This window comes from Carcharodon carcharias, chromosome 2, assembly GCF_017639515.1.
Source record: "Carcharodon carcharias isolate sCarCar2 chromosome 2, sCarCar2.pri, whole genome shotgun sequence".
Lineage (NCBI taxonomy): Eukaryota > Metazoa > Chordata > Chondrichthyes > Lamniformes > Lamnidae > Carcharodon > Carcharodon carcharias.
Window position 1 is genome coordinate 175,040,619 of NC_054468.1, and position 26,380 is coordinate 175,066,998.

Below are 26,380 nucleotides of genomic sequence, written 5' to 3' on the forward strand. Positions count from 1 at the left end.
AGATCTTAGATTGGAAGATCAAGATGTAGAATAAGTTTGGGTGGGGCTAAGAGACAGCAAAGGACGTAATAGGTCTGGAGAGAGTGCAGAGGAGGTTTACAAGAATGTTGCCGGGGTTAGAAAAGAGTAGCTACGAGGAGAGATTGGATAGGTTGGGGTTATTTTCCTTAGAACAAAGAAGGCTAAGAGGTGACTTGATTGAGGTGTACAAAATTATGAGGGGAATAGATAGAGTGGACAGGATAAAATTGTTTCCCTTGATGGAGAATTCTAGAACCAGGAGACATAGATTCAAGATAAGTGGCGGCAGAAGGTGTAGGGGGGACATGAGGAAGAACTTTTTTACGCAGAGGGTAGTGGGTGTCTGGAATTCGCTGCCCAAGTTGGTGGTAGAGGCAGAAACTTTAAGCTCTTTTAAAAAGTACCTGGATCTGCACCTTAAGTGCTGTTAGCTGCAGGGCTATGGGCCAGGTGCAGGAAGGTGGGATTAGAAAGGGCACCTGGGTGTCCTCGGGCTGGCATGGACACGATGGGCCGAATGGCCTCCTTCTGCGCTGTAACTTTTCTATGGTTCTAACATTGGTTGGTGTTGTTTATAGGCCAGCAAATAATAGTAGTATTGTAGGGCACAGTATAAATTAGGAAATTAGAGGTGCATGTAACAAGGGTAATACTGTAATTGTGGGGGACTTCAATCTACACATAAACTGGGTAAACCTAATTAGCACTAATGTTGAGGAAGACCAAAACAAAATACTGCGGATGCTGAAAATCTGAAACAAAAACAAAAAATGCTGGAAAACCTCAGCAGGTCTAACAGCATCTGTGGAGAGAAAGAAAACAGTTAATGTTTCGGTCCATATGACTAAAGAAGAAGAGTCATACGGACTCAAAACATTAACTTTTTTTCTCTCCACAGATGCTGTTAGACCTGCTGAGGTTTTCCAGCATTTTCTGTTTTTGCCCAGGAATATATACATGGTTTCCTAGAACAGTACGTTAAGGAACAATGAGAGAAAGGACTATTTCAGATCTGGTATCGTGCAATGAGAAAGGGCTAATTAATAATCTTGTTGTATGAGAGCATTTAAGGAAAAATAACCATAATATGATTGAATTTTACACAAAATTTGAAAGTGATGTTGTTCAATCCGAAACTGAGGCCTTCAATCTTCAAACAAAGGAAACTACAAAGGTATGAAGGGCAAGTTTTGCAGAGGTAGATAGGGGAACTACATTAAAAGGTATGTCGGTAGACAAGCAATGGCTAGCATTTCAAGAACTAATACATGGTTTGCAACAAACCTGCATTCCTTTAAAACACAAAAAGCCAACAGGAAAAACAATCTGACCATAAATAAATAAAGAAGGTTAGGCCCCTATTAGATCAAAGAAGGTGGCATATAAAGTTCCCAAAGAAGTAGTCAGCCTGACGATTGGAGCATTCTAAAGTTCAGCAAAAGAGAACCAAGAAATTGATAAAGGAAGATAAAGTAGAATATGAAAGTAAACAAGCAAGGAACATAAAAATGGACTGTAAAAGCTTCTGTAGGTATGTAAAAAGGAAAGCTTAGTAAAGGTAAATGTGGGTCCGTTACCGGCAGAAATGGAGAATTTATAATGGGCAATAAGGAAGTGGCAGAGAAAATAAATACTTTGTCTGTCTTCGTGGAAGAAGGTACAAAAAACCTCCCTAAAATATTGAGGAGGCAAGGGACTAGTGAGACTGAGGACCTGAAAGAAATTAGTGTTCGTAAAAAAAAAAGTAGTTCTGGAGAAATTAATGTGACTGCAAGTTTCTAAACCCCTTGAACCTCATGATCTACGCCCCAGAGTGTTGAAAGCGGTGGCTGTAGAAATAATAGATGCATTGGTGATCATCTTTCAAAATTCTATGGATTCTCGAATGGTGCCTGCAGATTGAAAGGAAGCAAATGTAACCCCACTATTTAAGAAAGGAGGGAGAGAGACAACAAAACGACAGACCTGTTAGCTTGATATTAGTAGCATGGAAAATGTTGGAACCTATTCTGAAGGATGTGATAACTATGCACTTAGAAAATAGTGGTGAGATTGGGCAGAGTCAGCATGGATTTATGGAAGGGAAATCATGTTTGTCAAACCTGTTGGAGTTTTTTTTGAGGATGTTACTAGCAGGATAGATGAGGGACAACCAGTGGTTCTGATGTATTTGGATTTTCAGAAGGCTTGCAGTAAGGATTGAGGATAATATACTGGCATGGATTAAGGATTGGTTAATGGACAGAAAACAGAGCGTAGGGATAAGCTGATCATTCTCAGGTTGGCAGGCTGTGACTAATGGAATACCGCAAGGATCAGTGCTGGGGCCCCAGCTATTCACAATCTATATCAATGCTTTGGATGTGGGGGCCATATGTAATGTTTCTAAGTTTGCTGATGGGACAAAACTTCATGGGAATGAGAGTTGAGAGGAGGATGCAAAAAGGCTTCAATGAGATTTAGACAGACTAAGTGAGTGGGAAAGAACATGGCAGATGCAATATAATGCGGGAGAAATGTGAAATTATTCACTTTGTAGAAAAAACAAATGCGGAGTATTTCTTGAATGGGGAGAGATTGGGAAGTGTTTACGTCCAAAGGGACCTGGGTGTTCTTATCCATAAATCACTGAAAGCTAACATGTGGGTGCAACCAGCATTTAGGAAGGCAAATGGTATGTTAGCCTTTATTGCAAGTGGATTTGAGTATAGGAGTATGGAAGTCTTGCTGCAGTTGTATAGAGCCTTGGTGAAACCACACCTGAAGTATTGTGTGCACTTTTGGTCTCCTGTTATGACATGGTAGATGATGTGATCCTCAAGGGAAACTTGGCCACGTTATCACAACGGTTTTACAATTTGTATTTATTATGAGAAGATGTGTGCACTGAATTCACAGGTAATGAGCCAAGACTTATAGATATTTAAAAAAATTAAATTAAAATATTTATTAACAAAAGTAAAGATTTCAAGAACATACATAAGACTACAATTACTTAATACTCTAATAACACCTAAAATTCCTAATTACTCTGACTCCCAGTTACATTCCCCCTTTAAGGCAACAGTCCATAATAGATTTTAGATTTTTAAAAAACTAGCAAGTTAACATCGTACCCACTTGACAGTGGAATTCCAAATGGCTTTCTCCAACTCTAATTACCGGACACAACAGACTTTTGCACAAATGGCTGGAGGCTTCTTCAATACTGTTTCATGCAGTCCTGTTAAATCTTATATGGCCCCCAACATAGCCTTTCATTCTCCATTACACATGTTTCTCTCTTTAATATGTAAATTCTATTGTTCCATATGTCTTTGGAACGATACCTTTCCCAAAAGTATAAAAACTTCCATGTTGCCAATATTGTCAGTAACCTTTGGGAAAAATAAACACACTGCCTAGCCTTGCTTATCTAGCGAGTTGTAAACAGACTAACATCCCTTTGAAATCCAAACAATCCCTTATCTAAAAATACAAATTCCCTTCACACCTTGCATGCTAAGACAGCATCCATGTTTACTCATTAGCATTTCAAGTACATTTCTACACCTAGCTTCTTTTGATAATTTCAAGTTTGCAGTCTACCTGACTCCAAATGTAATTAAATCTCTCAGAACCATCTATACACTCACCCATAAGCATACTTCACAACAAAGCAGAAAAATATTATGAAAATTATTATACTTTGGTAACACTCCTTACTTAAGGAAGGATATCTTGGTCTTGGAGGGAGTGCAACAAAGGTTCACCCAAAAAATCTCTGGGATAGTGGGGGTTGCCCTATGAGGAAAGATTTGAGGAGACTGGGTCTGTATTCTCTGGAGTTAAGAAGAATGAGAGATGATCTCATTGAACTTTACAAAATTCTTACAGGGCTCGACGGGTGGATGAAAGAAGGATGTTACCCCTGGTTAGGGAGTCTAGAATCAGGGGACACGGTCTCAATAAGAGATAAGGCTACTTAGGATTGAGATGAGGAATTTCTTCAGTCAAGGAATGGTAAATCTTTGGAATTCTCTACCCCAGAGGGCTGTGGAGACTTAGTCATTGAGCATGTTCAAAGCACAGGTTGATAGATTTCTAGATACCAATGAGATCACTGGATATGGGGATAGTGCGGGAAGATGGCATTAAGGTAGAAAATCAGCCATGATCTAGTTAAATGGTGGAACAGGCTCAAGGGGCTGAATGGCCTACTGCTGCTCCTGTGCTCCTATGACAAAGATGGCAACCACTCACACTCATGGGTGGTTCACTTTTATACTCAGTGTTTAAATCGACCCTGTTTTTTGAGAGATTTTTTTTTTTGAGGCTTCAAAGGTGGACTTGTATGTCAACATCTACAGTAACTTTGGGAGAGGCTTGGAAGAACAGATCTTTAGGGGTTCAAGTTTACAACTATTTAAAACAATGCCTTTCATGGTTTAAGACCATAAAGAATAATGGAATCATCTCAGGGCAGAGGACATTTATGGTATGATTTGTAATTAATATAATTTTGGGATGAAACTGGGTTGGGAGAAACAAGATATTTCTAGTAGTAGAGGAACTTGGAATTAAGGGACAAAGATTAATTGCAAGTGATTTAGGACTGAGAGCAGGAGGAATTGTTTATACACAAAGGGCTGTGAAGTTGAGTTCACTTGTGGAGTTGGTGGTTGAAGCAGAGAAAGAGCACGAGAGAAACAGAATGAGAAAAGCAGCCGTACAAAGATATATTCTTCAACTTATCAGCAATGTTATGGAAATTGATTATTAATGTATTAAAAATTGTACTTTGTGCACATGTCAACTATTTTCATTATAAATTCCTTTTTTCACAATTATGACAGATGCTGCCTATGTAAACATATCACGTTGTGCTTGCACCCTTCTGGTGTGAGCCATTGTAGTGTTCCCATGGATCGAAGGGTGAAATTACAGCATGAAATTATTTAGGCAGTTTGTATTATAAATATGAAAATAGAAGTTTATAATGGAAGCATAATATATCACTTCAAGATGGGAATTTAGTTATTTGTGCACCTTGGTCTAATTATTCTCTGCCCTCAAACCTCTCTTCATCCAAAGACTACACTTGCTCTTTATATCCCATGTGTACTGACACAGGAGATCAACCAGCTAAAGGTAAATAAATATGAATCTCTACAAGGGCACTGATTCTTTTGCTTTTGATGATTAAATTGTCGATATGTTTTCAGTAATGTATTTTGAATTATCTTTTTTTAATTCCCTACAGGCTTTGGTTTGATGAATTTATAGACCTTTATGTCACAGTTCAGAACCTCCCTCAGTGGGAAGGGGTAAGCCAATCATTCCATGGATTAATTAAAAAAAAAGAAAGCCATGCATTTATGTACCACCTTTCACAACTGCATGATGTTGCAAGGTGCTTTACAGAAGGTGAAAGTGCTTTTAATCCATAGTTTCTCTTATATGTAGCTAATATGCAGCCAATTTGCACACAGCAAGCTCCTGAAAACCACGGTATGATAATGACCAGATAATCTATGATGTTGATTGAGGGATAAATATTGGCAGCACGCTGTGGATAACTCGCCTGCTCTTCTGCGGAAACACGCCATGGGATCTTGATCGTCCAGCTGAGGAGACAGACAGTGCCATAGTTTAATGTCTGATTTGAAAGATGGCACCTCCAACAGTGCAGTATCTGCACAATACTGCACTGGAGTGTCAGCCTTAATGTTTGTGCTCAAGGCCTGTAGTCGAACTTGAACCCACAACCCTCTGACTCTGAGGCGTGGGTGCTAGCAACTGAACCAGAGCTGACCCAACTAATACTGAAAACGCCTTGAAGATATCTGGAGGCATTGGTCAGCTTCCATGTGTATGCTGATGTTGCTCAACTCCAAATCTCAGAGAAACAGAGTTATGAATGGCCATCATCCTAAATTGTTAACACTGTGTCTCTCTCTGCAGATGCTACCATACCTACTGTATATTTTCAGCATTTTCAGTTCTGTTGTTAACCTTGTATCTTCTCCATCACAAAGACTGTCTACTTTCACCTTCATCCACCTCTATCTCATCCTATGTGCTGCCGAAAAGTTCATCCTTGCCTTTGTCACCTGCAGACTTGAATGTTCCAGCCCCCTCCTGAAAGGCCTTTGATCCCCCACCTTCCTAAGTGTCAGCTCATCTAAAACTTTATTGCTTGCATCCTATCCAAGGTGCGCAGGCAACCTTATTGACCTAGTTCTCGAAAGCTTTAAACTATAAAATTTCAAGTGTGTTCAAATCCCTTCACGGTTAAAATCCATCTCTTGACTTTACTTTTGTTCACCCCTTCTGGTGTCTCTTCCTTTGGCTTGGTGTCCATTATTTTGATTATACCTCTGTGAAGTGCCTTGGTACATTATGCTAATGGTGCTATATAAATGCAAATGATAACAAATTACAGCATATTGTATACAAATTGCTGGTGTTTTTGCGAAGCAATTTTTGTTCAGACTCTTCACTCTTAAATGAAAGATTTAAGTTGTTACAGATACGTTTTAGTTTATGAAACCATTCAGTAGAGAATGTTGATGGGAAGAATTAACATTTTTGGGATCACCCTGGATGGATTGATAATTCAAAAAACTAATTATTTTGAGTTGCTTGTCTAAAAGCACCAAAGTAGGGTACATCAGTGCTGTAATTCTTATATGATTTCCAATAACGTAACAAATTTTCAGCTATTTTAAGGAGGATTCTAAATTGAGATTTGCTTGTTAATAAAGCTAATTCATTGGAACTTAAAGATTTATTTTCTGTTTTTGGCAGAATTTGGTAAACCTGTTTTCACGTTTGGCTACAGATAATATTGGGTACATAGATTGGGATGAATACATTCCAAAGGTAAATTGAATTGTTATTTTCAGATGTATTATTTTGTTTTTTGTAACTTGACAGTCTTGAGTAATTGAACATAGCGATTGTGTCAGAATTTTTATTTGCATTGATAATAGTGTTCATTTGTTTCCTAGTTCACTATCAGTGATCCAAAAGAAAAGATGCTGCCACAATTTTAATTCTAATTTTGTTTGTTTATGATTTTTGTTATCTTAAGTAAAAAGAAATACCTAAAAGTTGTGTTTAAAAGAATGTTATTTAGTGACTGTTTTATATTTTACAGATTTTTACCAGAATTCTGAGAAGCTTAAATCTGCCAGTAGGAAGCAGCCAAGTTTTAATCTCCAAGTATTTATCAAGCGCATATGAAATTGGCCATGTGGTGGTTTGGATTACTTCGATGCTGGTCAGTATTTAATTACGGATTTATTGAAATTCATAGGGAGTGACTATATATTATTGATAAATGCTAGTAAATAAATGTAAGTATTTTATTAATTTTGTGGTGAAGTTGTTCTGTTGTACACCAATTTTATTTAATTTCTCAGTATAATTGTCCAATCAATCATTCTGCAGTAGCATCATAATCTTGCAAAATGTATTTGTGAATGGAAAGATGGATGTGTAAATTATTCACAGCTTTATTACACTGCTGTGCTCTGTTGTCCTCATTATTAAGCAAGTTTTTTCAGCAGCAATTGCCCATTGATTTTGTTACAGGCATCCCTCAGAAATGATGGGATTTGGAAATCTTCATTTCCAAGATTCTAACCTGTGCAGATAGATAAATAACTGTTTCCGTAATGAGTACAAATCTCTTAACTCTTTGTTGTATATGAGTTTCCAAAGCCTTCATATAACAATTAACACATATTCTTCAGTAAATTATTTGCTAAAAATTTGTGGGGTGCCCATCATTTTCTTCCTTTACTCCAAAAAATAAGTAACATTCGTGCCACACAAGTGCCAGGCAATGACCATCTCCAACAAGAAAGAATATAACCATCACCCTTGACATTCAATAGCATTACCACTGCTGAATCTCTCATTATCAACATCCTGGGGGTCACCATTGACCTGAAATTGAACTGGACTAGCCATATAAATACTGTGGCTACAAGAGCAGGTCAGAGGCTAGGAATTCTGCAGTGAGTAACTCACATCCTGACTCCTCAAAGCCTGTCTACCATCTACGAGGCGCATGTCAGGAGTGTGATGGAATACTCTCCACTTGGATGAGTGAGCTCCAACAACACTCAAGAAGCTTGACACCATCCAGGACAAAGCAGCCCACTTGATTGGCATCCCTTCTACAAACATTCACTCCCTCCACCACCAACAAACAGTATATACCATCTACAAGATGCACTGCAGAAACTCACCAAGGCTCCTTAGGCAGCACCTTCCAAACCCACGACTGCTACCATCTAGAAGGACAAGAGCAGCAGCCAATGAGAACACCGCCATCTGGAAGTTCCCCTCCAAGCCACATATCATCCTGACTTGGAAATATATCGCCATTCCTTCACTGTCGCTGGGTGAAAATTCTGGAACTCCCTTCCTAACAGCACTGTGGGTGTACCTGCACCACAGGGACTACAGCAGTTCAAGAAGGCTGCTCACCACCACCATGCGAAGGGCAATTAGGGATGGGCAATAAATGCTGGCCTAAATGAATTAAAAAGAATTAAATTATTTATTCACAATTCACTTCTAGAAGAACAAAAATAGTTTGGAAAGCAGGACATTAACTGATACAGAACATTAAGTAAAGTTACACAATATATCAGCAGGGTTAAGTATTTTTTACAAAAGTATAACATCTGTAATTCTTGCTGCTCTTAACAGTAAGCCCTTAGAATGGTCTTTGATGGCAAAGACATTGATTATTTCTGATGCAACTACATGGTGTTGTATCTACATATTGTTTCTAACATAGAAAAACATCATGAGGCATTTTGGAAAGCAAGTCATGAACTAGTACAAAGTCTTGGACCCTGCAAGAGGTTTAAAAGTAAAATAAATTGACAGAGTGCACATAGGAAAGATATTTCCTCTAGTGGGGAAACCCAGAACAAAGAGGAACAATCTTATAATTAGAGCTAGACCATTTAAGAATGTTGCATATTTTCACATGAAAAGTAGTAGGAAATCTGGGATTCTCGCCCCCAAGGCTGTAGATCCTCTGTCAATTGAAAAGTTCAAGACTGAAATCAGCAGGGATGCTGAAATGTTGGAGAAGTGATATTAAACCAAGGTCCTGTCTTCCCTCAAAAATGAATGTAAAAAATCCCATGGCATTATTGTCCTGGCCAGTATTTAACCTTCAACCAACATCACTAAAACAGATTACCTGATTGTCAATCTCACTGTTGTTTTGGTGATCTCACAGTGCATAAATTGGTTCCCCTGATTCCCCCATTACAAGAATGACCCGCTTTATAAGTACTCAATTGGCTATAAAGTGCTTTGGGGACGCGCTGAGGAAGTGGAAGGCATTGTATAAATTTAAGCTCTTTATTAGGCACAGGTATCATTGGACACGCATCGAAAGTAGGTAAATTAAAGATTAGTCATGATCTATTTGGTCGTAGAGATGAGAGGGACTGAATGGCTTACTCTTGTTTCTTTGATTGGCTTGTGAGGTGGGGAGTGAGAGTTGCAGATCTTGAGTTACATCATGACAATATGGAATAAGCTTGGTGGATCAGCTGACCTTTTCCTGTCTGTCATTTATAAATGTTCAGAAGGCACCGATAGAAGCTTCAAGGGTCAAGGAGATATTAGGCAAGTTCTACAAAAAGGGTAATTTATGTGCTTGCATATTCCATTGATTGTGTAATTGCCTTGACACTCCCTTACTATCTGTCATAGAATGAGAATTTTAGATAATTTTCATTATGAATTTTCTCATTAGGTTTAGTAAAACAAATTTGAAAGGTGGAGAAAGCAAAATTGAAATATTTTTCTGCAAATGACTTACATTCTGAATTTTCACACTGTAAAATTTGTGGTGTAGTTTGGACATCATGCTGTAGTTGAAACTGAATAACAACTTTTAAATCTCTTAATTTGATAGGGTGGTCCCAGTAAACTGGCACAGAAGCACCTGAGTGGATTTTTTAACAGCATTGCATCATTCTACCATCCTTCTAATAATGGGAGATGGTTGGTAGGTACTTCTGATTTTTATTACATCTATGAAAATAAGTAATAATGCAGCCATGAGAGGCAGAATGCTACCTATTCAGTTGTTTACTGATTTGAGTGGCTGCTTTCTGCTGCCTGTACTAGCCAGCTCATATTAAATGTGCAAGCTATGCCTAATGAGGGGAGGCGGTGGCATAGTGGCATCATCACTGGACTAATCCAGAGACCCATGATTTGAATCCCACCGTGGCAGATGGTGGAATTTGAATTCAATAAAAATCTGGAATTAAACATCTAATGATGACTATGAAATCGTTGCTGATTGTCATAAAAACCCATCTGATTCACTAATGTCCTTTAGGGAAGGAAATCTGCCTTACTCACGTGGTCTGTCCTACATGTGACCCCAGATCCGCAGTAATGTGGTTGATTCTTAAATGTCCTCTGAAATGGCATAGCAAGCTACTCAGTTGTATCAAACCGCTGAAAAGCCAATAAAAAAGAATGAAAACCAAACGGACCACCCAGCATCTACCTAGGCACCGGAAATGACAATGGCAAACCCAAACCCGTTGACCCTGCAAAGCCCTCCTTACTTAAATCTGGGGACTTGTGCCAAAATAGGGGGAGCTAGTCAAGCCTGATATAGTCATACTCATGGAATCATACCTGACAGATCACATCCCAGACACCACCATCACTACCCCAGAGTATGTCCTGTCCCACTGGTAGGACAGATCCTGCAGAGGTGGCAGCATCCTGGTATACAGTCGGGAGGCAGTTGCCCTTGGAGTCCTCAACATTGACTCCAGCCGCCATGAAGTCTCATGACACCAGGTCAAACACAGGCACGGAAATCTCCTGAATACCACGTGCACCCACCCCTAGCCCCTCAGCCCCCAGCTGATGAATCAGTACCTTTCCATGTTGAACACCACTTGGAGGAAGCACTGAGGGTGGCAAGGGTACAGAATGTACTCTGGGTGGGGGACTTCAATGTCCATCATCAAGAGTAGCTCAGTAACACCACCACAGACCGAGCTGGCTGAGTCCTAAAGGGCATGGCCGCAGACTGGGCCTGCAGCAAGTGTTGAGGGAACCAAAAAGAGAGAAAAACATACTTGACCTCATCCTCACCAATTTGCCTGCCACAGATGCATCTGCCCATGACAGCATCAGGAGGAGTGACCGCTGTATAGTCCTTATGGAGATGAAGTCCCGTCTTCACATTGAGGATGCCCTCCATCGTGTTGGATGGCACTACCACCATGCTAATTGGGATAGATTTCAAACAGATCTAGCAATTCAAGACTGGGCATCTATGAAGCACTGTGGGCCACCAGTAGCAGCAGAATTTTACTCAGCCACAATCCATAACCTCATGGCCTGGCATATCCCCAACTCTACCGTTAGCATCAAACCAGGGGATCAACCCTGGTTCAATGAAGAGTGCAGAGGGCATTCCAGGAGCAGCACCAGGCATACCTAAAAATGAGATGTCAACCTGGTAAAGCTATAACACAGGACAACATGGGTGCCAGACAGCAAGAGCAGCAAGAAATAGAGCTAAGTGATTCCACAACCAACAGATCAGATCTAAGCTCTGCAGTCCTGCCACATCCAGTCGTGAATAGTGGTGGACAATTAAACAACTCATTGGAGGAGGAGGTTCCACAGATATCCCTATCCTCAATGATGGAGGAGCCCAGCACATCAGTGCAAAAGATAAGGCTGAAGCACTTGCTACAATCTTCAGCCAGAAGTGCCGAGTAGATGATCCATCTTGGCCTCCCCTAGAGGTCCCCAGCATCACAGATGCCAGTCTTCACCCAATTCGATTTATTCCATGTGAAATTAGGAAACCACTGAAGGTACTGATACTGTAAAGGCTATGGGCCCTGACAATATTCCAACAACAGTACTGAAGAATAGAGCTCCAGAACATGCCGTGCCCCTAGCCAGGCTGTTCCAGTACAGCTACAACACTGGCATCTACACAGCAATGTTGAAGATTGTCCAGGTATGTCCTATACACACAAAGCAGGACAAATTCAACCCAGCCAATTACCGCCCCATCAGTCTACTCTCGATCATCAGTAAAGTGATGGAAGGGGTCATCAACAAGCGGCACTTGCTTAGCTATAACCTGCTCACTGACGCTAAGTTTGGGTTCCCCCAGGGTCACTCCACTTCTGACCTCATTACAGCCTTGGTTGAAACGTGGACAAAAGAGCTGAACTCCAGAGGTGAGATGAGAGTGACTGACCTTTATATCAAGACAGCATTTGACCGAGAGTGGCATCAAGGAGCCTTGGCAAACCTGGAGTCAGTGGGAATTGGGAAAAACTTGGAGTCATGCTGAGCATAAAGGAAGATGGTTGTTGTAGGTCAAGCATCTCAGTTCCAGGACTTCACTGCAGGAGTTCCTCAGGGTAGCGTTCTAAGCTCTGCCATCTTCAGCTGCTTCATCAATGACATTCCTTCCGTCATAAGGTCAGAAGTGGAGATGTTTGCTGATGGTTGCAAAAGGTTCAACACCATTCGCCGCGACTGAGGTACTGAAGCAGCCCATGTCCAAATACAGCAAGACCTGGACAATATCCAGGCTTTAGTGGCAAGTAACATTCACACCACACAGTTGCCAGGCAACAATCATTTCCAACAGGAGAGAATTTAGCCATTGCCCCTTGACATTCAATGGCATTATCGTTGCTGAATCCCCCACTATCAATATCCTGGGGGTTACCATTGACCAGAAATTGAACTGGACTAGCCATATAAATGCTGTGGCTACAAGAGCAGGTCAGAGACTAGGAATCCTGCAGTGAGTAACTCACATCCTGACTCCCCAAAGCCTGTCTGCCATCTACAAGGCGCAAGTCAGGAGTGTGATGAAATACTCTCCGCTTGCTTGGTTGAATGTAGCTCCAACAACACTCAAGAAGCTTGACACCATCCGGGACAAAGCAGCTCGCTTGATTGGAACCCCTTCCACAAACATTCACTCCCTCCATACCGACAAACACTGGCAGCAGTGTGTACCATCTACAAAATGCACTGCAGGAATTCACCAAGGCTCATCAGGCAGCACCTTCCAAACCCACAACTACTACCTAGAAGGACAAGGGCAGCGGACTCATGGGAACACCACCACCTGGAAGTTCCCCTTCAAACCAATAGCCATCTTGACTTGGAAATATATCGCCGTACCTTTGCTGCTGCTGAGTCAAAATCCTGGAACTCCCTTCCTAACAGCACTGTGGGTGTACCTTCACCACAGGAACTGCAGCGGTTCAAGAAGGCAGCTCACCACCATCACCTCAAGTGAATTAGGGATGAGCAATAAATGCTGGCCTAGCCAGTGATGCCAACATCCCATAAATGAATAGAAAAAAATACATGACTCAGTTGATGTGTTGCAATATCTCAAGTACTGTAACTGTACTCTGAACAGTAAAACCTTTAAAGGCCCTGCATGACCTTGTACGTTTTTATGTCATGCAATCAGTAGCTTGAAACATCATTAACCAAGACCACCTAAATATCGTTCAATACTTAATTATTTCTGTTTCACCCTGAATTAAAACTCTACTGGACAGAAATGCATCCCTGGCAGTGCTGCAAAACAGGTGGGTCGGCCGCCTGTTGTGTGCAGTGCCAGATGTTTAATTCTATTGACTGCAAATGGAACTGAAAATCAGGCACTCTGTATAATGGGTGGCCAACCCAATACAGCTTGATTTGTGCCACTGCCTGAGATGAATTTCTATCCTAAGATCTAATATATTCTCTTTCTAAACAACTGTAACTTTTAGGTGGGGAAGAGAAGATGTTAAGTCTTGCTTAGATTTTTCAATTTCTTTGAAGTTAATTTCTGTCTGTATTTACATGTTTACATTAGCTGTGAGTAGTGCTGCAACCAAGAAATATCTTGATTGCTGCAATGGATTTTGCAGGTTTAAGTAACTTATATGCCTGTATTGCACCAGAGCTGAAATACTCAGTATTGAGTGTCATAGATCGCAAGAGTACTTGGAGTATAGCAGAGAGATTTGGATGTTTGTGTAATATTTCTCACAATAACTCAGCTCTCATTTCTTGTAGATTTTATTAGTAGACTACAAGCAGTCCTCACTTAAAGTTGTGGTTACATTCCTGAAAGTCGTGACTAAGTGAATCATGGGTTCCCAAAGGAATCAATGTTAAAGCCAATATTCTCGACCAGAAAAACCAATGTACAAGTTGAAATACTATACTGTTTCGTATGTGTGCAGTGTTGTGCATTACTAGGTGAAAAAGCTTGGATAATAAAATACATAACTAAATATAAGAAAAATTCAATGCATGATATTTTTAAAAATTACAGTCACTGCAGGACAGTAATTTTAGATTAACTAGACTCCATCTAGTGGCAGAGGTTGGCCAGTACAGTGAGGTGCTGTTACCCTGGGACTACCTGCACTGACTAACTTCTGCCACTAGATGGAACCCAGGAGCTACAGGTCAGGACTGGAGCCAGCAGTGAAGCTGGGAACGGAACAGCCGAAAACAGACGCCGATAAGAACAGAAGGCAGGAGTCAAGGCCATAGAGCAACACTGGGAGGCAAGTGCAGCAGCGGGGTGGAGGAAGAAGGACTAATTTTTCCATTTGGGACTTTGAAGATTGTTTAGGGAAATTTCATACCATTTCCCAAGATGATCATATTTTTGTATTTGTTAACTAGATGTTGTATACTCTTATCCTTTGCCTCGTTGATATTGCCTTCCTAACGTCTTTGCAGCGGGGGTCCCCCACAGTGCACAGTTTGAAAACCATGGTTTAGATGCTCTTAGGACATCAACATCTCACTACGACTAGGTTTTAGCATTCTCCGATACTCGGATTTTTTCTCCTCCATATTTTTTTAACTTTTGTCAGTTCTACATGATTTTGTTAGCAATTAAATCCCAGGTAGGAAACTACACCTAATAGAGAATTACACGTAATAAATATCTCATATTTAGCTTTGGATACCAGGATCATAAATCAAGTCATAGAGTTCAGTTCAGAAGAAATCATTTATTTAGCCCATTGTGCCTGTATTAATGCAAGCCCGGAATAATCAGTTCCACTTTCATTTCCCCATTTTCCCTTATATCTTTTAAATATTTGTGTGTTTATATAATTCCCTATTATGTGTTGTAATTGACTTGGATTCTTTCTTAATGCATTCCATACTTTAACCCTTTTCACAGAAAAAAATTCTAGCTCTAGGCTGTGACCATCTCTGGATGTTGCCAATTTGACTCTTTGGATAGCCTACCATGAGTTGTTTTTGACTTGCTTTGGCACATTTTTAATTAGAACCATTTTATCAGGATTCTTCATCGTTCACGTGTATTCCCTTCCTCTTTGCTTCCCCTCCCAATTAATAAATCAGGAATTGTTTTTATTTTAAAACAGATGAAACTGATGAAGTTGTTACAACGGTTGCCTGCTAGCGTTGTGAGAAGACTACACAGAGAACGATACAAAAAGGCAACCTGGCTAAACATCATACCAGACAGCCATAAACTCTCTGACCAGGACATTACCGATTTTGTGGAAAGCATCAAACAGCCTGTACTGCTTGCTATGTTCAGTAAGACTGGAAGTCTGGAGGCTGCTCAGGCCCTTCAAAATCTGGCTCTGATGCGTCCAGAGCTTGTTATCCCACCAGTACTTGAAAAGTAAGTCTTAAAATTAGGCCTTTCTGTTTTGTGATAGCAACAGTTGACTTCATTACTCATAAAACATGTGTGAAAGTCAGTGACTTGGTGCAATTGTTAATGGCTTTTGAAAATGATGAGTTTATATTCCCTTCAATCTATTTAGAATGTATTTTAAATGGAATTAATTTTAAAATTTGTTTAAAAAATTGTTTTTGAAATAACCAAATGATGCAGCACTTAAGTGCAGAAATGTACTATGCCACAGATAGTATAAGATAGGTGTGCTTTGTAACTCATGTAATGAATTCTCAGCTTTAACTGGGATATTAATAACCAATGATGTATTTTTTTCTGCAAGAAAGGATCATGTTTCAGAAATTTTTCTATTGAAAAGATTCCTGATATAAGTGACCTAGACTTTGGTGTACAGGGCACAATTTCAAAATTTGCAGATTATATCAAATGTAGAATTATTGTTAACCATGAGGAGGATAGTGTAAAACTTCAGAAGAGTGTAGGCAGGTTGGTGGAATGGGTGGACAAGTTTCAGATGAAATTTAAAACAGAGACAAAAACAAAAACAGAATTACCTGGAAAAACTCAGCAGGTCTGGCAGCATCGGCGGAGAAGAAAAGAGTTGACGTTTCGAGTCCTCATCGAAACGTCAACTCTTTTCTTCTCCGCCGATGCTGCCAGACCTGCTGAGTTTTTCCAGGTAATTCTGTTTTTGTTTTGGATTTCCAGCATCCGCAGTTTTTTTGTTTTTATCTCTGTGTTTAAAACAGAGACGTTTGAGGTGATTCAGTTTGGCAGGAAGGATGTGGAGAAACAATATCAAATAAAGGGTACAATTCTAAAGGGAGTTCAGGAGTAAAAGGACCTGGGTATATTGTGCGTAAATCATTGAAGGTGGCAGACAGGTTAGGAGAACGGTTAATAAAGCATACAGCATTCTGTGCTTTATCAATAGGGGCATAGAGTACAAAAACAAAGAAGTTATGTTAAACCTGTATAAAATACAGTTTCAGCCTCAACTGGAGCATTGTGTCCAGTTCTAGGCACAATCAGTGATGGGATGAGAAACCTCATTTACATAGTTTGGAGAAGTTGGCACTATTTTCCTTAGAAAACAGGTTAAGAGGAGATTTGATAGAGTTATTCAATGTCGTGAGCAGGCTGGACAGAGTAGATAGGGAGAAGCTGTTCCCATTGGTGGATGGATCGAGAACTGGCAGCACAGATTTAAGGTAATTGACAAAAGAAGAATGGTGACATGTGGAAAGACTTTTTAATGCAGCAAGTGGTCAGGACCTGGAATGCACTGCCTGATAGTGTGGTGAAGGCAGGGTCATTTGAAGTTTTCAAGAGGGAATTGGATCATTATCTGAAAAGGAAAAATTTGCAGGGCTATGGGGAAAATGCAGGGGAATGGTACTAGGAGAATTACTCTTTAAGAGGACCAGCACAGACATGATGGGCTGAATGGTGACCTATGTTGTAAACATTCTATGATTTGAAATGAGTTACTGAAAATGCTCCGGCACAGGTTTTAAAATGCTCATAGGGTGGCCATTGAAGACTGGAAATAAAATAACCACTTGTTAGCCTTTCTTGGCAATGAGCACTTCTTAGCCATTGTGTTGCAAGATCATTAGTTCCAGATGTTTTGCTGCATTTGTTTGGCATAAGTCTTCTTCTCTGGTTGTGAACTTGGAAATAAAAGCAGAGACATAAACTTTAATGGTTAGTCAAGTTTTTTTAAAGCAGAAAACTGTGGCAGAACCTTCCTCTAAGTTTAAAAAGGTTAGAATGCAAGAGAATATCTAAGTTATTTTGTTTAAGACAAGAAAAATGTGTGGGTCTGATCATAATTGTTACTCTATCTGTTCACTTATACCTGGCCCCACTTCATCAAATGGTTTATGGTTTGCCTTCAAAAATAGTGGAAAGGTGCACATGGAGACACATGTGAGAGGTATAATTATTCCCTTCAGATGATAAGGGTGTATATTGTTATTTCTTGGGTTATGTTATTGTATTGTTAGATATTGGGCAATATGGCACACGAAGTACAGGATGCTTTGTTATAAGAGTGATTATCTATGTATGAGGAGAATATCTAAAAGAAGACTGAAACTTTAACTGCCCTTAAACAATTAAATTGACTACTTCCAGGTCAGAATTAATGGAAACCTACAGAACTCAAGGCCGCCTTAAGTTTCCTGGAAATAGCCATTTGGTAGTACAGAACTTGAGTTTTTTTTTATTTTTCATTCATGGGATATGGGCTTCGCTGGCTGGGCCAGCATTTATTGCCCATCCCTAGTTGCCCTTGAGAAGGTGGTGGTGAGATGCCTTCTTGAACTGCTGCAGTCCATGTGGTGTAGGTACACCCACAGTGCTGTTAGGAAGAGAGTGCTGATTGATTGGCTGCTGGTGTTGCCATGGAGAATGTACCACTGATGGTGACTGACAGTTAACAACAGCCAAGCATTGTTTGAAATTTAGACCAGGCAGCTTGACCCTGATTCAGCAAATGGCTGTCACTTATTTTGTTTAGCTGAAACAGGCACAATTTGAGCAACAGGTGAAGCAAGCTGTTTCATGCTGTTACTATGCCATAGCAACACGGGTGGTATTCACCACTAATAGGATGCTGCTGTCAAGCCAAAAAGACGTTATGCCTATCACACAAATGAGTAATGTGGTGTATGAATTTCAGTGCCAGTATGATGCTGGGTATGTAGGTTGTACATCCCAAAGACTGGCGGATTGTATCAAACTGCATATCCCAACCGCTGCTCGCAGTGGGCGGGGTACAGACTGTACCCAACCAGCCCATGCTTGCAAACCTCAAAACAGTGTCCAACATTAGATGTGATTTCACGATTGAACGCATTTGTTAAATAATCCTCAATGTGCTAAGAATTATACTGACAACCAATTTAAGATTGTCAGTCAGGCTCACAGTGTGGCAAATTTGTGTATGCTGGAAGCTACAAATATTAATACACAGGGCCCTGTTCTTTGCAGACAGAAAGAGCATATACATACATTGCATCTGTTTCACCTAAACAAAATAAGTGACAGCCATTCGCTGACTCATTCCTCAGAGCACAATGCCTTGACCGCTCAGGGCCAAGCTGCCTGGTTTAAATTTCAAACAATGCTTGGTAGTTAACTGATAGTCACTATCAGTGGTGCATTATCCACAGCAACACCAATCAGCACTTTTTTCACATACAGTATAAATTGTTACTTTCCCCCTACATTGGTATTCTTGCGGTTGTTTGATGAGTGCCAGACGAAAAGCTTAGATATGTCTCTTTTCTTTTCAGCAATACTCGAGTTCTGTACTAGCAAACGATTATTCCTTTGTATTATATGATATAGTCACATATCCAGCTTTTAAATATAACTTCTCTGTTTATTTTTTGATCTTTAGAACATATCCTGCATTGCAGACTTTGACAGAACCTCACCAACTTACAGCAACCCTAAGCTGTGTGATAGGAGTTGCACGCAGTCTGGTCTCTGGAGGGAAATGGTTCCCTGAAGGCCCAACACACATGCTACCTCTATTAATGAGAGCCCTACCTGGTGTGGACCCAAATGATTTCAGCAAATGCATGGTATATTAGTACTATATTTGTAGATATATGGATGGACACGTGTGGAATTAAATCAAACATTTTCAAAGATGCTTTTATTAACTTTTCCTTGCACCAAATACCATCACCCATCAACCCTGTTCTTGCTGACCTGTACAGGTTCCCGGTTAAACAGCACCCCAATTTTAAAATCATCATCCTTGTTTTCAAATCACTCTGTGGCCTGACCCCTCCCTATCTCGAATCTTCTCCAACCCTACAACCTCAAAGATATCTGTGCTTCTCTAATTTTGCGCTCAAGAAAATCCCTGATTTTTATGCCTTCACTATTGGCAGCTTTGCCTTCAGTGGCCTAGACCCTAAGCAATGGAATTCCCTCCTTTAAACTCTCTCAACCTCCCTATCTTTATCTCCCATTTGAAGTTACTATGTCAAATCTACCTCTTTGACCAGGCTTCTGGTCATCTGCCCTAGTATCTCCTTATGTGGTAGATAAAGTAGCCCACAGTCTACGGGTAGCAGTTTGCAGATGTTATAGTTGTCTTAATTGTTTACCTATGCCTTTTGAGAAATAACGTAATATAAACACATTGATAAGACTGATTTATTTTATAATAGTTTTTTAATTAAACTTGGGCATTTTTTAAACCAGTATTTTATTTTCATATAGATCACATTCCAGTTTATAGCCACATTTTCTACTCTTGTGCCTTTGGTGGACTGTTCATCTGTTTTGCAAGAGAGAAATGATCTTTCTGAAGTAAGTTCATTTAATGAACATCAAAAAATGTTTTGTTTCCTTAAAAACAAGTTAAAGCTTTAGGAAAACTGGAGAAATAACTTAAAATATAATCCTTATAAGTTTTATGTAATTATATAGAACTTTACAGCACAGAAGCTGGCCATCATGTCTGTACTGGCTTTTTGAAGGAGATATTCATGGACTCCCATTCTGGTGCCCGTTGCCTCTTTCCGCACAACCTTTTTAAAGTTATCCTTATTCAAAGGTTTATGCTAAAGAAACAGAAAATGCTGGAAATGTGGAATAGGCCAGTTAGTACTTGAAAAGAGCAGGGACTGGTTCATGTTGGTTCCTGCTAGAAGGAGGAAAGCTGTGGAATGAGAATGGGATGTAAGCCATTAGTTTATATCCTTGGAAGGTTTTTAACATTGGAGTAGGGTTTCTCCACAATTCTTATGGATAAGTCTATAACTTAAAGCTCATGGGATGTAGGCATTGCTGCAAGGCCAGCATATGTTGCCCATCCTTAATTGTCCTGAGCAAGCTGCAGTCCATATGGTGTAGGTACACCCACAGTGCTGTTAGGGAGGAAGTTCCAGGTTTTTGACCCAATAACATTGAAGGAACAGCAATATATTTCCAAGTCAGGATGGTGTGTGACTTGGAGGGAAATTTGCAGGCCGTGGTATTCGCATGCATCTGCTGCCCTTGTTTTTCAATGTGGTAGAGGTCGTGGGTTTAGAAGATGTTGTCGAAGGAGGCTTGGCAAGTTGCTGCAGTACATCTTGTGTGTATGTGTATACATACATATATATATAATATATATATATATATAATATATATATATATTTGGTATGCACTGTTGTCACTGGAGGCGGAAGGAGTGAATGTTTAAGGTGGTGAATGTGGGTGCTGGTCAAGCAAAGTGCTTTGTCCTGGATGGTCTTGAACCTCTTGTGTAGTTGGAGCTGCACTCATCCAGGCAAGTGAAGAGTATTCCATTGCATGCCTGACAGGCCTTTGTTAATCAGGAGGCGAGTCACCTCCCACAGAGTTCTGAGCCTCTGGCCTGCTCTTCTAGTCACCATATTAATATGGTTGGCCCAAATAAGTTTCTGTTCAGTGGTTGCCCCCAGCATAAAGATGATGGAAGCTTCAGTGATGGCAATGCTGTTGAACATCAAGGAAAGATGGTTTGGTTCTCTTTTGTCGGGGATGATCATTGTCTGGCACTTGTGTGGTGCGAATGTAATTGGCGCTTATCAGCCCAAGCCAGAATGTTGTCCAGGTCTTGCTGTGTATGGCCAAGGGCAGCTTCCATACCTGAAGAATCACAAATTGTACTGAACTCTGGGCAACCATCAGTGAGCATCCCCACCACTGACCTTATCATGGAGAGAAGATCATTGATGAAGCAGCTGAAGATGTTTGGGCCTCGGGCACCCCCCTGAGGAATGCCTGCAGCGATGTCCTGCACCTGAGATGATTGACTTCCAACAACCTGAACTATCTTCCTTTGAGCTAGGTGTGACTCTAACCGGTAGAGGGTTTTCTCCTTAATTCCCATTGACTTCAATTTTGCTAGGTTTCCTTGATGCTACGCTCGGTCAACTGCTGCCTTGATGTCATGGATAAATCACTCACCTTGTCTCTAGAACGACTTATTTGCCCATGTTTGAACCATGGCTGTATTGACATCTGGAGACAGGTTCCACTAATGGAACCCAAACTGAGCATTGGCGAGTATTTTATTGCTGAGTAAATGTCACTTGATGCCAGTGTCAATGACACATTCCATTATTTGTTGATGATTGAGAGTAAATTGATGGGGCAGAACTTACCAGATTAGATTTGTTCTGCGTTTTGCGGGCAGGACACACCTGGATAAGTTTCTGTCTCCCTCTGACAGCTGTCTACCACCTAGGAGTACAGTTGTCAGGTAGATGCCAGTCATGTAGCTGTGCTGGAACAGTTTGGCTAGGGGTGCAACTGGCTCTGGTTGTCAAGGCCCACAAACTTGGCTGTTTCCAGTGCCTTCAGCCCTTTCTTGATATCACTTGGAGTGAATCGAATTGGCTGAAGACTGGTGTCTGTGATGCCGGAAACCTCAGGGTGAGACGGAGATGGATCATCCACTCAGCATCCCTGATTGCAAATGCTTCAGCCTTGTCTTCTTTCCCTTCTTCTCCGCTGAGTCAGGCTTGGGTGCTGTTGCCTTCAATGGATCCGCACTCCTCCTCCCCCCACTTGTGACTGAGTGTCTTGGTGCTACGCATGCATAGCAGCACAGTGTGCATGTGCAGACACTCTGACCAGTCTCAACAGAGGAATCCGGGGCTAATGGCAATCCGGGAAGCTCACACTTAGGATGCGGGGCATTGAATCAAACTCCTGGACAATCCCAGAAAATCTGGGCTAATTGGCCACCTTATTAGGGATGTTCTCAAGGCATCCCGAAGAGGTCAATTATCCCTGCCAATTCATGGAAGTCCCTGGCTTGTGACCATCCAAAATGGGGAAGATTCATTTGGGAAGGCACTGGAGACATCGGGGGACTTTGGGAACGTGCAGAGGTGAAGTTAAGGTGAAGAGAGCATATAAATCTCCAAACAACTCATCTACCCAACCCTTCAAACACCATCTGCCCTGCATGTGACAGAGCTGCAGATCATGTATTGGACTTCCAGCCATCACAGAACCGGAGTGGATCATCCTTGATCCCAAGGGACTGCTGAAGCAAAGGCCTCATTTTTAGGTATGCATGATGCTGTTCCTGGCATGTTTTCCTGTACTATTGATGGTAATGGTGGAGAATGCCAGGCCATAAGGTCACTGATTGTGGTTGAATAAAATTCTGCTGCTGCTGATGTCCCGCAGACTAGTTATGAGCTTCTAGATCTGTTCTCTGTCTATCCCATTTAACACGGTGGGCGTGCCACACAACACAATGGAGGGTACCCTCATTATGAAGATGGGACTTGGACTCCACAGTGATTGTGTTGTGGTCAATCCTATCAGGACTGTCATGAACATCTGCAACAGTTTTATATTAGAGATTTTATTAATTAATTACATTTTATTCCAACTTCTACCATGGTTAGATTTGAACTCAAGTTTCCGGAGCATTAGTCCAGACGTCTGGCCTGCAAGTCCAGTAGCATTACCACTACTCTATCATCCCCCCCTGTTTCATGTGCTTGTATTGCAGCAGTGACTACATTGTACTTATTTCATTGTCTATGAAGTGTTTTGGAAAGTCCTGAGGATGTGAAAGGCATTACATAAATATGGGTTCCATCTTTGTTTCTACAATAAAGTACAATAAAGACCTTCAACCAACTTAAAACCAATTCCTCCTCATGGCTGGAACTCTGCTTTTGTATTGCAAAATTGGTGGAGCCAACAGATGGTTGGGTTAATTCAGAGCAGCAGAGAGAGGTCTTTGGTCAAGGCAGAGGGAGAGCCTTGGGGCATTGGTGATTTTGTTTGCAAGTGTATACGTCAGATGAAGACAGGATTGTGTTTGAGTATGATGCCTCTTAGAGATAAATAGCCTAGTGACACTTCTATCTTTCAGCCATGAATTTTATGTTCCCCAGATGTGGGTTTCCTCCACCACAACTTTACACACAGCAAGGGAGGCGTTGGGCAGCCAAGCTGCCCATGGGCCATTCGTGGCCCTTAAATGGCCAGCCTGGCCCTGACGATAGTCCAGTGCCCCTCGCCCCCAATTTACCTCCATTTCTGGCTCCAGCACCAATCCCCATTGGGGACTGGATGCAGCCCCAGCAGTGGCCATTGCTCCCAGTGGCTTTTCTGTGAACAGCACACTGCTGATCATTTGGTTGGCTAGCAGCTGTCAGAGGTGGGACTTCTCCTCACATGGGGCCCTCTGCCCAACTTAAGCCAACTGCTGTGGAGGGGGCACTGGGGATTCTGTTACAACATAAAATTCCACCCGAAGAATTCCCTCTTGACTGGGATACCTGTGCACCCTGCTCCTATAAAACTGGAGCCTGCAAGAGTCACCCCCTTCATGTGAGAAGGAAAATGGGCGGAAGATTAGGTTGAGAGAAAAAAACAACTTTAATCCACATGAAGACTGTAATTCTCATTGAACTGTTCACATAAAAGCTTTTGACTCCTAGGGTAAAATTTTTAGCTGGATGGGCAGCCGCGCATCTGACCTGACTGAGTGTAAAATGATGCATAATGATGTCGAGCTTGCGCCCAGATGTCATTGTGCACTCGCATGATGTTTCGGTTGGCAGGTGCATGCCAGAGTCAGCAGCATGTACGCTGATGATTAAAAAGCCTATTAAAGCCATTAACAAGTTAATTAAAAGAAATTTTTCGTTGCCTGGCTAACCTTAGGGTTGGCATGCAGGCGAAAAGGCCAAGCAGCCTTTGCACTTTTTTAGAAACCTCAACCACAGGCGGGATGAGATTTCCAGCAACAAATAAAAATCAAATAAAAGCTTTATTTTTCCATTAATAACATGTACCTGCTCATGTGACAGAGTCACACGAGGGGACATGTTTCATTACGTTTTTTTTTTAATCATATTTTTTCATGTATCTTCATCTCGCTGAGGTAGCTCCTGCCTCAGGGACAGTATGTAGCGTGCCCACGAAGATTGTGTTCACTCTACTCGCATTCCTTCCTCCCACCCGCTCAGCGCTGCCACTCGCGTGTCACGCTGGGTGGGCCTTATTGGCCTGCCAGCATGAAGTTGCCTTCTGGGCCCAATCGCAGGCGGCGGTTGGCTTCCCATCCACTCCTGCTGAGCCTGCACACTAAGGACAAAATTCTGCCCTTAATGTTTTTAACTGAAATAACATTCATGTATTTTTCTGTTTTAGGTAGAGAGGGAACTTTGCTCAGCCACAGCAGAATTTGAAGATTTTGTTCTTCAGTTTATGGACAGGTATGTTTTAAGGGTTCACAGATCATTATAGTAGCAAGTTCATACAGTATGGATACTACACAAATTAATCAGATTTGCAGGAAAGATGTTATTGCCATATTTATTAACTCCTTTATAAAAAGCTGATAAATATCTGTTTAAGAATGATATTGAAGGCCAAAAATGTCAACATAGGCAAGCAAGTCGTCCATGGAGTTTTTGACACCATGGAGATTAATCTTAAGAACATAGTGGGACACTATTTAATTATGGAATTTTTTAGATTTGAACTTTGCTTTGGGAGACTAATAAAGGGGGGTAGAGTTCAAGTTATTCTGTATACACTTGGAAGTAGCAGGCTCCAGTGATGGGCACTTTCTTATCCAAAATGCTCCCTCCCCCAAAGAAAATCTTATCAACTCATACTTGAGTGTAATCCTCTGATACCTTCCCAGATGGTCATTCTTCACGTGAGCTCAGTTGATGAATAAATCAGATTATTTCAGCATGAACGGCATCACAACTAAATATTATCAATCTTTTTTTAATGGTGATTAACTGTGTGAATGTGTTCTTGCTGTTTTCATCGTTCAATATACACATAATTAGTTACAGCATGTGGAACAGGAAGGGAATGCATTGTAAGCTTTTTTTTCCAAGAAAATGAACTTTTCGAACATGAATCATTTATGGATAATAAATGTAAGCTTTTCTTACAGCACATATTAATATTTCAGACATTGTTGTGACTTAAATGGCTGTACTTGCTGACTTTAAACCAATTTTCTTAAAAGTAATAGAATCACATCAGCTATGTAATCCTCATAAGTTTCCTTAGTTCAGAAAATGCAAAACTATAATTTGCACAGCACTTGTCAAATATGTAACAATTATTAAGGGCTATTTTATTGCCTTTGGAAAGACTGAATTGTGCTGGAGACTCAAGTTATTTAAAAAATGTAACTTTTTTTTATTATTCATTCATGGGAGTGAGCATCGCTGACAAGGCCAGCATATATTGTCTAACTCTCCCCCTCGAAAAGGCCTTGAACCACTGCAGTGCATGCTGTTTTTAATTCTTGTGGAACATTGAAGTAGTGGTTTGAAATCATAGCTTTAAATCATTAGTTGATTGACTTATATTAAAGTTGATGGAAAGGAAACTGGGCAGATTGTATAATGGATGACCAATCTGCTGTCTCATTTTGTGCCCCTGTTGAAGTTGAATTTTCTCCCCATAGAGCGGCAAACGGAGCCCCATTAAACACATTGGTTGGTAATTAATTATATCTGCAACTTCATGATAATCTTGGGGCTGTTAAAGACAAGATGCTGTTTTTGGCAGGCTAACGGCAGAGAGGCACAAATTGGTCAGAAACTTTTGGCAGTTCACAGGATA

The 26,380-nt window shown here is 40.8% G+C and overlaps 1 protein-coding gene across 4 annotated transcripts in view; it reads left to right on the forward strand.

Annotated features, from left to right (window-relative positions):
- Positions 1-26,380, forward strand: part of LOC121269894 (proteasome activator complex subunit 4-like) — a 193,605-nt gene that overhangs the window by 47,956 nt on the left and 119,269 nt on the right. For all 4 annotated transcript variants that reach the window (XR_005941442.1, XM_041174993.1, XM_041175001.1 and 1 more), the window contains 8 exons: positions 5,264-5,327; positions 6,811-6,885; positions 7,163-7,285; positions 9,959-10,051; positions 15,474-15,739; positions 19,167-19,353; positions 20,003-20,092; positions 24,938-25,002. Coding sequence is in view for 3 of the 4 variants with exons in the window: in XM_041174993.1 (XP_041030927.1) it covers positions 5,264-5,327; positions 6,811-6,885; positions 7,163-7,285; positions 9,959-10,051; positions 15,474-15,739; positions 19,167-19,353; positions 20,003-20,092; positions 24,938-25,002 (963 nt within the window). In the remaining variant the exon portion in view is untranslated. The remainder of the gene's footprint in view (positions 1-5,263; positions 5,328-6,810; positions 6,886-7,162; positions 7,286-9,958; positions 10,052-15,473; positions 15,740-19,166; positions 19,354-20,002; positions 20,093-24,937; positions 25,003-26,380) is intronic.